We start from the raw sequence: 11,943 nt of genomic DNA, 5'->3' as shown, positions 1-11,943 counted from the left end.
TCCTGTGGCCGTGAATTCCAAGTGTTAACCACTCTTTGGGTAAAGAAGGACTTCCTTTTATCCGTTCTAACCCGACCGCTCAGCAATTTCATGGAGTGCCCACGAGTTCTTATATTGTGAGAAAGGGAGAAAAGTACCTCTTTCTCTACCTGCTCTTTCCCATGCATAATCTTATAAACCTCGATCATGTCACCCCTCAGTTGTCCTTTCTCCAAGCTAAAGAGCCCTAAGTGCTTTAACCTTTCCTCATAGGGAAAGTGTTCCAACCCTTTTATCATTCGAGCTGCCCTTTTCTGCACTTTTCCCAAAGCTATAATATCCTTTTTAAGGTGTGGTGACCAGAACTGCACACAGTATTCCAAATGAGGTCGCACCATTGATTTATATAGGGGCATTATGATATTGGCTCATCTGTTTTCAATACCCTTCCTAATAATCCCCAGCATAGCATTGGCCTTCTTTATTGCAGTCACACACTGTCTCGACATTTTCCGTGAGTTATCTACTACAGCTCCAAGTGCCCACTTGCCCATCCTCAGTGGTTCTTGTTCTGGAATCATACAGGTATGACAGGAAAGTGCTGCAAGAAGTAGCAATCCTAAGGGATGCCTGGTGACACTGAAGGCGGATGGGCAAATACACTTTTCTCAACAGTTCATCACTTCAGACTCAGGCTCCACAGGTGCCAACATCTGTGGATGGAAAACTTACTGCGAGTTACTAACCACAGAAACACATGAAGCTGCCTTATACAGATTCAGACCATTGATCTGTCAAGGTCAGTGTTGTCTATTCTGACTGCCAGCAGCTTTCCTTCACATCACCTACTACCTGATCCTTTTTTAAAAGCTGGTGGTGTTTTGAACCTAGGACCATGTGTATGCAAAGTAATGTTGAGTATTGAACCTAGGACCATGTGTATGCAAAGTAGATGTTCTGTGAATAAACCATAGCCAGGTAGACCCCTGAGGAAGTGGAACATCACACCAATTGATTGGAACTCATAGTATTCTAACTACCTCTTTCTAGAACAAAATGAGATGACACTATATGCTTATAGATAATACTACCACAAAGGCACATCTGAAATACCAGAGAGGACAACATCATGAGACCTATACAAGGAAGTGATTGGTATCCATGGGTTAGGAAAGCATATCCAGGGCCTTCTCAACATGTAGGCAATTACATAAGAACTGAGCAGCTGAATATTTTGTCTTCTAATGAAAAGATTACTTCTTCACAGGTGGGCAAATTCACGTTGCTTCAAACCATAAAATAAGAAATCCAACCCAAAGCTCCTTTGCAAGGAGCTGGAAGAGTCATTATTTTGTCTGTACCCTGTCCAGAAGGTCTCTCTGTGCTCTGTGCACAAGTTTTACAGAAAGAGAGCCTTCAAAGGGCCGAAGCAATCTTCACAGTACTACACAAGGCACAGAGAGCCTTACTCTCAGAGCTATGGCAGTAGAGCCACTGTGATTCCTTCTGATGGAGGAGGTTGTTCTTCAACAAGACCTGATTCCATCTAGGTTCAGGTTGACTGCGCCTGACAGCCTGGATATTATTAAGCACAGGTTGAATGCCTTTGAGTACAAAACATACGAAGTCAACACAAGATTTCCTTGTGGTTTTAGTTTGTCCCTCAAAGTCTTCATCTTTCTGTTTCCTGTGGCAATTGAAAACATAAGCTGGGCAGCTGCTTGGCCCTGCAGCTGTTTTTACTTCAGCTCAGCCCAGCAGGGTGTGTCCTTCACCCCATCAAGCATATTATGTTTTTTTTATAAGAGTGGTGGAATCCACTGGAGTTTCTCCTTGCCAGCTCTCAGATGGTTTACCTAGAAGCAAATATCTTATTGAAGTAAATGCTTGCCCCCTATATGCAGCATTTGTCATCTTTAATACCAAGAAGCCTGTGTGTTTGCGTGATTTACCCTCAGCTAAGCAGAGATATATTAAAAATTTACATACAGAATTTCTCAACTTCTTGTTTTAAGTGCTTCCTGTTTTAGCCCATCTATCTGCCACTTTTCTTTAATGAGGATACTTTGTTTTCACCCTGACCTGGATGGCCCAGCCTAGTCCAACCTCATTAGATCTGGGAAGCTAAAGAGGGTCAGCCCTGGTTAGTACTTGGAGACCACCAAGAAAGTCCAGAGTTGCTATGCAGAGGCAGGCAGTGGCTAAACACCTCTGGACATCTCTGCCTTGAAAACCCTATGGGGTTGCCATAAGTCAGCTGCAATTCAGTGGCACTTTTGACCATCACTTTTTCACTTGTCTGTTGAGTCAGAGTAGATATTACATTAGTAACTTCTGAGACTATTTAAGACAGGTGTTTCTGAGTCACCAAGAATACTGATTGAATATGTCTGATCTATGCTGAGCTAGTGGCAAACATCTGAACTAAGACCCAGTTCAAATCCCCACATTGCTGTACAATTCACTGAGTCATTGTGAGGATATAATAGGGAAACAGTTATATAAATTTGAACTCCTTGGAGGAACAGTGAAATATATATATACAAGAGGCAGGACCCGCAATACTCGTGGGGGGGGGAAGTAATCAGTAATCAGACAGAGGAGGAAGCAACAGGAGGAGGTAAGCTTCCCCCCCATCCCGCAGGTTCCCCCCGTCTCCTCCACCCCCCGGCTCGATCCCCCCCAGCTCCAAATGGACCTTGCTCCCAAGTAAAGCGGGCACAGCACTGCAGGCTAAGGTAGAAATTCTACGATAGTGAGAGACCGAGGGGGAGACAGGGGGACGGAGCCACGCTACAGCGGGGGCCAGAGTGGTGCAGGAGGACTCCTCACCTTGGTAGTAGTAGCCACCCAAGTCAGGGTCCAGCATGCGAGCGACTGAATGGGGCAGGCTTATTGGGGTGAGCGAGTAACCCGAGGAGAGGGGGGAGCGCCTCCGCCACAACCGAGTCTTTGGAGACCGAGGATGAGGAGAGGGAGTGGAGGGGGGGTGTTGGCAGGGAGTGAATGGCGCGAGATAGTAGGAGGGGTCGGCGGGCGCGTTGGTTGGCGCTGAGCATGCGCGGCGTGGCCTTGCTGAGGCTGGTTGGCTGTGCTGGCGGCTCTTCGGACGGGGGGGCGCTGATTGCATGATCCAGCGCGCAGAGCAAGCGAGTGTGTGAAGGAAGGGAGCGGAGGGGATCCGGGTGCTGCTGGTGTGTGCTTGGTGAGTGAGGAGGGACCGTGGCAGAGCCTGACGCCTGCTTGGTGGGTCGGAGGAAGGCAGCATGCGGGTTGCAGCGCCCCAGGCGCGTGTGGTGATTAGCTTCTTGGCGTTTGGGATCTTGCAGGTTACCCACTGCCTGTTGAGTGAGGTAGGGGGTCGAGAGACGCCGGTCTCTCCCCCCCGCTCCGAAGTGGCGGCGGCAGCGAGGCGGGGCACAGAGCGTTCCCTGCGCATGCGCAGTGGACGCTCTGTTACTTTTGGGGGGATTTAAGTATCCCCCCCAATATTTTTTTCAGAGTTTCAGATTTTTGTGCACACCTGGGGACTGGCCCAAGTGTGCACGAAAATCTCCCTCCCCCCTAGGTGCCCCGGATGCGCGGATTTAGGTATCCGCATGCACGGGGGCATCTTCGGAATTAGATATATAGATTACTTGGGCTCCTGCTCACTTCCTGATAGCTGTAGGTCAATTACTATGCTTAGTAGCTTCAAAACTTTACTCCCACTTTGTGCCAAAACACGTTAATCATATGCCATAGATGTTCCACTGTCCAAAGTTATTTACCAGTTCAGTTATTCATAGCTCATCACCCTCACAAAATGTCAGTTATCTGAGCCACAACTACCTAATGCCATTTTGTTTGTTGCTTTCCAGTACACTTTCCAGTTTGTCCTAAATCCAATTTACATGGATGTTCTTCTGGATATTTCTTTCATCCTCTAGACTTATGAGAACGAACTATTCTTATATACACTTGTATCCATTTTCCCAATACTATATCAAATTCCAAGCACATTACTGTTTCCTAGTGTATCTTAGTGCATGTTCATTGCAGTAGTCTGCTTATATCAGACTTCCTAGAGCCACAAAATCTGCCAGGGAACAAGAGGATTCTCTAGTGCCACCTCTCTGAAGTATGCTGTGTTCTTATTGACTCCAAAAAAGTGTCACTAATTGAAATGCAATTGGGTTGTTTTGGTTGTAGAGAAGGCACAGCACTGTTCATCAAGGTGCAAAAAACAGGAAAGCCACAATTTAAAAAAAATTAAAAAGAAACAATGTAAAGGAAGTATGGCAGCTCTTTGCACTTTTCCCCTCTTTACATTTAGTATGTATTTATTGCAGAATGAAGCTGCTGTTTCATCTGCTGAACATTAGAATTATGCCCACTTTACCTTCTTAGACTTGAGGTTGAAGAAATGGTCCTTAGTCAGCAGTACTAATTGCAAAGTAATTCATATGACACTATGTTCATTTTAAGTTCTAGGAAACTTAGAAGAGTTGCACTCTTGAATAGATCTGGTCAAAACATTTTTGGCTTCTGGAAATGTCATATGCCCTGAATAAGTGCCATTTTTGTGAATTACACATGCTTCCTTGAGACAGCTGTTTGCATGCAGAGCTGTGTGCATTGTGCACGGGTTCACCAAACGAGCAGAGAATTATGTATAAATTAAGCATCCTGAGGATTCTAGTTTTGTTGCTCTGTCAGCTCTTGGCCTCAGTTTTGAAAAGCCAAGACAACATTCGGATGTCCCAGTAAACCATGGTTTGTTTAACATGTGGTTTATGCAACAAACTCTAGTTAATCTACCATACATAAGTCTTGGATCCTCCTTTATAGCATTTTTACCATGTCACTTTCATCTTGGAAGTAGAAAGATTATGCAAAGAAAATATAAGCAAATATGATTAGTTTGCATACGTGCAGAATTTGTATATTCTTGGTGCAGCATTTGTGTTGACCTTGTAGCCTAGACTGTCTTATGGCTCTTCCCTTCCAACTGCTTTTCCACACATTTCATGGGAACATCCCACTCATGTTCAAAACCCACATATCATCTCTCTCACTGAGGGTATGGAAACTTCTAGCTGATGGATTCAGTTGGAGGGTTTACTCATTTTTGCCCAAGATCTTTTTCTGTTACAAAAGTGAAACGAGGCCTCAATAAAATTTTATTGTATTGTCACATCATTTTTAGGGGACAAAAAAAAAAAAACAAATCCAAAGAAATCCAGAGAGACTGTGAGAGCTAGTTGAGAGGACAATGGGGACCAAGCAGGATTACAGTCTCTGCATACCAACCACTAATACCATGGTTCCCTTTTCTTAAATCGTAATAATAATAAATGGTAGAATGTTTACTCCTAAGGCTTACCAGATATACTGAAATGTTTCAAAGGTTGAATACAGATAACTGTGTACCAAACGGAAACTTGTCATGGAGTGCACACAATAACTTGGTAATCTGATCATCTGTATCATTTTGCTAAATGGCAGGAAAAGCTTTACATAATTCTGCACTTAATAATGAAACCATTTTGTCAATGTGACCATGCAGAAGATTTCTTTGATTAATCAACCTGATTTCTACAACATATGTTCACATACCTCAAGTGACTCCATTATACTTAAAACCAATTATTTTGCTGCTTAAGTCACTTCACTACACCGTGAGCTATTTCCCAATAAACTTTGTTTCCAGACTCTGATCACTACCAAGTAATAAGTGCAGCCATCGAGTGAGGCCAGAAAGTAGTTGTCATGGTTTAACATCCCTGGGATTATTGCCAATAGCCTTGAAAGCTTCCATCTGTTTCACCGAAGTTGTAATTCTGAAAAGTAATCAATAGGTAATAGTTTGCACCAACAGATCTTTATCCTTCTATCTATTTGGTATTCCAAAGGCATGTTAATAGGGTAATGGCTATGTTCTTAATAGTCTTGGACTAGTCCACAAGGCCTGGCGGCAAGTAGCATAGCTGGCTTTGCACAGGAGGACTAGCTGCTCTCACTACTGTTCTCCATTCTTGGTGTGACTGTTATATGTTTCAAGTTGAAGCTTGAGAGGCAGACTGACTTTTTAATTACAAAACTAGCATAATAAGAGCAGGGAAAGAAGAGGGATGTAGGGGTCAACTGGCAGCTCTGGTATAAACTCCCAATGCTCCCTTGCTTATTGCAAGCAATGAATGTCTTTTAATTTAAACCAGTTTATCTTCAAGCATGCTCATTTAAATGGATTCTGGATTAGATGAGGCAGTGGAGACCTGGGAGCAGAAGATGTCTGTTAGTAATACACCTTACAAAAAGACTACGTCTATTGTGCCACCTACAGCATGTTTTAAAAATAAGCATAATCTGCTGCTGGACATTAAAAACACCCTGCCAAATACACATTCTTTGTGTACATTTCTGTTTCCTGTAAGGTCTGTCTTGGAAATGTCTTGCTGAAGTGCATTTGTTGGTTTGTCTCAGCAAGCTCTGGAAGTGCCTGATGCAATCTCATGGTCAATGTGGTGTGACCAAAGAGTCACACATAACCTTGCCTTACATCAGTGTTTGCATTGTGTGCTAAATGGACTGTAAAACCAGATTAACCTGAGGTTGTTAAAACATTTTAAGCTAAATTATTACCTTATATACACTGTCTCTGAGAGACAAGCACTGAATTTCTGATAGAGAATGGATTAGATGAGAACACTAGATTCAGATCAGTTTTAAAAATCAGAATGGTCAGCTCCTGATTCAGAATGTAATCCAAAAATCACAATTCAGGTCTATGTCTGAATCACTCTGCAAACAGCCCCAGTTTGTTTAGAATAACTGAATTTGACATTAGATCTAAATTTTTATCTGCAGGCATACTTATAGTTCAGTGCTACACCATCCTTCTCACAATTTTAGTTGTGTAAGTATTATTTGGCAAAGCAGTCAGAAGAAAATTAAAAGACTGACTCAGAATTTGGAGTCCAGATATAAATCTGTCTTCTTAAATTATTATGATACAAAAAGAAAGGTTAGTTAGGATTGCAGCCTGGTAGTGGGACATGTTCATGTCTGATCTTTCAACACAGAACTACAAGTAAAATACACAACTTGCTGTGCCAAAGCACCAAAATGGTGCAGACTTTAAAATTACATATACAACATAATCTATATAAAGAAGGAAGTAGTACATTTACAAAAAAATTCTTCTGAAAGAAACTTTTGAAGATTTTTTTCTCCATCCTGTCTTTTGAACTGAGAAGGCACTAGGAATGCAGAGTGGAAATTCTTAGGTTCCTGTGCCTTTCCTTAAGGCTTGTGGTGGTGGTGAGGTTGCTCCCCATACAATCAAGAAATCATACATCTCCTCCCATCCCGTGTAGACAATCCCGATGTACTACAGAAACATGTTGCTGCAATAATTGTCCATAAAATCATCACCTTCTCTGTGAAGTATAATACGATGCCTGCAGAATGCTAGAAGGGTCCAGTATTTCATTATCTTCCTGAACAGAATTTCTAAGAACAAGGAGCACAGCAGTGAATTTGAAGTGCCAGACAAGCACCAACACCCTGCTGGTATTTCTCTCTTTTACAGGAACCCTTACTAAAGCCTTTCTCCACCCACCACCCACCAAGTAGCAAGCAAAACCTTGTCCATAGATTCAGTGGAGACATTCTACCTAGGAGATGTTATTAGACATCCATCAGGTTTGGTGAATCAGGAACAGGCTCTGAAAAGGAGAAACAGTGCTGGTTAGTGCATTGTCTCTGAGTACCTGAGCAAAGGTCAACCAGTGAGCTTCATGACTAAGCAGAGGTTTGAGCCCAGTCCAGCATTCTAACCACTACGAGCCTTTCTGCACTCGTCTGTTCCTCTGCAGTTTGTCCACAGCCACACTGGAAGCAGAATCTCCCTCTGCATTGCATCCCACTCTCACTTTCCTCCTGCATCACAGCTCTTTCCAGATTCTACATTGTTTTAAGGCTGTTTGGAGTTGACTTCGCAGTCATTATGGTGTTACCCCGGGGTATCGGAAAGTGGTTTCTCCCCAGACCTTTTTCCTCTTCAGTTTCCGATTTGGAGGGAATAATAAGCCAACTGCATGATGCAGCTTTAGTCGTCTCCGCCCATTTCCCCGTTCCAATTTCCACTTTATTTTGATGCTTCCAGCTTTGGGGGGGGGGGCATTTGACACACTCCTCCATTCTTTGCACACTGGATCCTAGGGAGGGATCTTTCCCCCCTTCCCCAAAGCCAATCTGCACACAACTTGGACAGCAAATAGAGGGGCAACCTGGGGAGGTCCTCTGTGAGTTTGATGCTTCTAGCTTGCAGGGGAGGTGTTTGACACACATCTCCCTACCTTTGCACATTGGACTCTAGGGAGGGATCTTTTCCCTTTCCCTCAAAGCCAATCTGCACACAACTTGGAAGGGGGTGTATTAAAAGGAATGACAGGATAGCCCATTGGAAACAATGGGAGAGGCTTGAAGGCCCATTTTAAAAAAAAAATTAAAACCCTTGGGATGTCACCCCTCCCGATAGACAGACCAGCCAACCAGCTGCCAAGCTGGCATCCCTCTATGGGTTGCCCATGCCTGGAGTAGCCCAGTGGCAGCTAGCCAAAGGGGGTTGGAGAGCGAGGAGGAGAGGAGAGAAAGGGGAGAGTGCAGTGTGCCCCATCCCTTATTCATGCACTTGGCTAAGTCAGTGGCAACTGGATGCCTCCTCCACAGATCACAAGTGACATTAACTACAATTAAGCAAAAAATGCGGGGTTTGGTTGTAGATGCAGAATGCATGCAGAAAAATAAACTGGAGAAAAAAGAATAGTGCCGAGGGCAGGGACACAAAATACGAAGTTAACCTTAAAGGCTCGACTGCTCGGATTCTCTGGAGTAAGCTACAGTGAGCTGTTAGTACAGAAAGGACCTACATCACTCTGGCTGTTCAGAGCTAGCAGTCACAGCTTGCCAAGTCTTTAGCTGGAGCCATTGACAAACAGCCTTTTTACAAACAGAACATACAGCATCACGCCCTTGCACCAACTAAGAGTCCAGAAGACATCTCAAGCTTCCATGGGGCTTACCTTCATCCTCTTATACCCAATGCTCACAAACTGAATCTGGTTCTTGACCAGGAAGCCAATTGATGACTGTCCCACAGACTCAAGAGAAAATAATGTAAATCTGGGAGCTCTTGGCGGGGGGAGGGGAATGTGGTGAAGACTGCTGCACAGTCCTGATTTTTCCCAATTCTGCCCATGAGGGATTGGAAAATGTTTAGGGGCATCAGTTAACAGCATTCCCCGCTGATCTCGGCATGAGAAAAGCACCATGCACCTGAAGTGCCTGCCCAGGTGTTCCTTCTGAACAAAAGTAGACATTTTTGCACAGTTAGTTAAGGAACAGATATGTGATACTACCCCCATTAGATACTTACCCAGCGTTGGGAAGAAACATTCCCCGGCACTTGGAGGTGAGAGTGGAGTGTTGGGTTCTGAAAGCAGATGCCGATCTGACTCTGACTGTTGTCGACTGGCCATATAAGTTAACTGAGGCCTGGGCTTGGATTCCAAATTAGCAGAAGGAACATCATCAAAGACGGGATTCTCGATGCCTTGGGCATTACTGTAATAGAGAGCACAGAACCTGATTGCCTACATCAGTTTAAGTCCTCTCTCCCCCACCATCTCTTTCCCTTTAATGGAAAAGGCCACATGACTCTGAGGCTGCTTTTGAAATCCTTCTATTTGAGACCTTGGGGTGAAGAAAAAGGAGGTGTACTTTCAACATGTATTCAGTGATGACTGGCAGGCTTGACTTGAGCCGAGATAGGGCGATTAATAAATCTAATAAATAATAAAATAATAATACTAAGATAAGCCTGGATTTACTTCTGCTGAAATACTCTCTCTCTTTTTAGTTTATCCATTCTAAAAAGTTAATTTCTCAAAGGAAATCAGATGTATTCTGCTTATGTCAGTAGTGGCACCAAGATTAACATCTGTCCTTCAGTTTCTTGTTGATCCACTTGGTTTCTGTTGACCTGTGAAACAGCAGTGTGGGTTCAAGTAACCAGTTTAACACTTTCAGTCAGATTATTTTAGAACCAAGGGGATCACAGTTTTGTTTTGTTCAGTGCAAGCACCAGAACATGCATTAGTGCTCAAGCAAGAAAGCTTCACTTTAGATGGTTGGTCTGGCAAGTTTAGTAAGTAGGGAACACAGAAAGGGCAGCACAGGAAGACTGGGTCTGAGTTCGTTCTTTCCTGCTAGCACAAGAAGCTGTTTGGTTATTTTGTACTGGGATTATTTGGCTTGGAGAGCAGGCCTCATATCCATTTCAGCCTGATCCACATACATGTCTATAAATCAGTACAAGGCAATGAGACTGGCCAGTCTTGGGACACAGACTTGACAAGGGAGCATGGTATTCTCTTCCCCATTATTGACTTGATGTTGCAACCTACTCAAAACACTCTGAAGCAGAAAGCTTCAGATGAGCAAGATCCCTTTTTGAATGTGGAGGGAGGCTAGTACTCTCTAGGAGTTTCTCCTCCTTCCTTAGACAGCTACTGGGGGGTTGGCTGTGGCTGAGATTCCCATAGAATGATGTGGGAGAAGTTAAACAAACCTGTGGCACACAGGCCTTCAGCTTCCAGTCAAGTAGGAACATATAATGCCACTTTTTAGACCGCTTCACTGGTTCCTAATTAAGTTTCAGAGCCCAGTTCAGTAGCTACTCAGGTAGTGGCCAGTGTGACTCAAACCTTGAAAGCATTAAATGACTTGGGCTCAAGAGTATCTCAAAGAGCTACTCTTCTCATATGACATACTCCACTACCCTTGGTAGGTCATCTGGAGAGAGACTGCTTCAGACACAAATATCAGGGAGATTAGTGTGACATTTATTAAGAGAAGGACCTTCTCAATATCCTTCCTATGGAATCCCTTCCTAGAGAGGGCTAGCTAGACTCAGTCACTTAAGGCCTTTTATGAAAAAGGCTTTTGTGATCATAGTGATTTTGGTAGGTTGTGTCTACAATGTTAACATGGACTTTTCAAGTCGTTGCCGGGTTTTGGTGACACTGTGATCTTGTTTGTGTGGTGTTTGTAAGGAAGAGACCAGCTCAGCCACAAAACTGCAACCCTGAATAGCTAAGTGAAGGGTAGAGGTGGGGTTGCAAGTCATTGCGGGAACTGCCCGCTTTTCATCTCACTAAGAGCTGCACGGCTGAGCTATCTTAATTAACAGCTGGACTGAATAGAGGGTCTTTCAGCTTGTTAACATGTTCCTGCCAGAATAAAAGCGGACTTTTTCTGATGGTCTGTGATTATTGTTTTAATGTTTATTATTGTGTTTTAATTTTAAAAAACCTAATTGTATTTATTGCATTGCTAATATGATGTAACCCGCCCTGAGCCTGCTCGTAGGATGGGTGGGCTATAAATACAAATAACAATAAAATAAAATATAATGTGCGTTATTTTGGCAGGGCATTCTCGTTGCCTCTGGGGCTCTTTCTGCACCCATCTGTTTCTCCACTGTTTTTCCACAGCCACATTGGAACGTTAATCTCCCTCTGCATGCATCCCACTTTCACTTTCCTTGTGCATCGGGCTATTTTGGACTTCTGCATTGTTTTCATGGCCATTCAGTGTTGATTTCGCAGTCATTACCCCGGGGTATTTGAAATGGTTTTTGACCGGACCTTTTGCCTCTTCAGTTTCCAATTTGAAGGGAATAATAAGCAACTCTAGTCATCTCCACCCATTTCCCCACCCCTATTTCCACTTCTGTTTAATTTTCACCTAGCACACAACTTGGAGGGCACGTAGAAGGGCAGCCCGGGGAGGTCCTCTGGGAGTTTGATGCTTCTAGGGGGAGGGTGTTTGACACACTTCTCATCCCCCCTTTGGACACTGGACCCTAGGGAGGGATCTTTTCCCTTTTCCCGAAAGCCAACCTGCACACAACTTGGA

At 43.8% G+C, this 11,943-nt stretch overlaps 2 protein-coding genes across 3 annotated transcripts in view; one reads left to right on the top strand and one right to left on the bottom strand.

Annotated features, from left to right (window-relative positions):
* Positions 1–11,943, top strand: part of CDH23 (cadherin-related 23) — a 797,360-nt gene that overhangs the window by 652,507 nt on the left and 132,910 nt on the right. The window lies entirely within an intron of this gene.
* LOC107120255 (chromosome unknown open reading frame, human C10orf54) overlaps positions 5,879–11,943 on the bottom strand; it is a 32,684-nt gene continuing 26,619 nt past the window's right edge. The window contains exons 6-8 of one of the 2 annotated variants that reach the window (XM_015422903.1): positions 9,401–9,588; positions 7,638–7,688; positions 5,879–7,473 (exon numbers count right to left, since the gene is read on the bottom strand). In XM_015422903.1, the coding sequence (XP_015278389.1) occupies positions 7,651–7,688; positions 9,401–9,588 (226 nt within the window). In that variant the 3' untranslated portion in view covers positions 5,879–7,473; positions 7,638–7,650. Of the gene's footprint in view, positions 7,689–9,400; positions 9,589–11,943 lie in introns of both variants that reach the window. The other variant, XM_015422902.1, reaches the window with a different exon arrangement.

Source organism: Gekko japonicus, unplaced genomic scaffold, assembly GCF_001447785.1.
Source record: "Gekko japonicus isolate JY-2015 unplaced genomic scaffold, Gekko_japonicus_V1.1 scaffold49, whole genome shotgun sequence".
NCBI classification, from domain to species: Eukaryota; Metazoa; Chordata; class Lepidosauria; order Squamata; family Gekkonidae; genus Gekko; species Gekko japonicus.
Note: the sequence above shows the minus strand (reverse complement) of the source record. Positions and strands in the feature narration are given on the sequence as shown.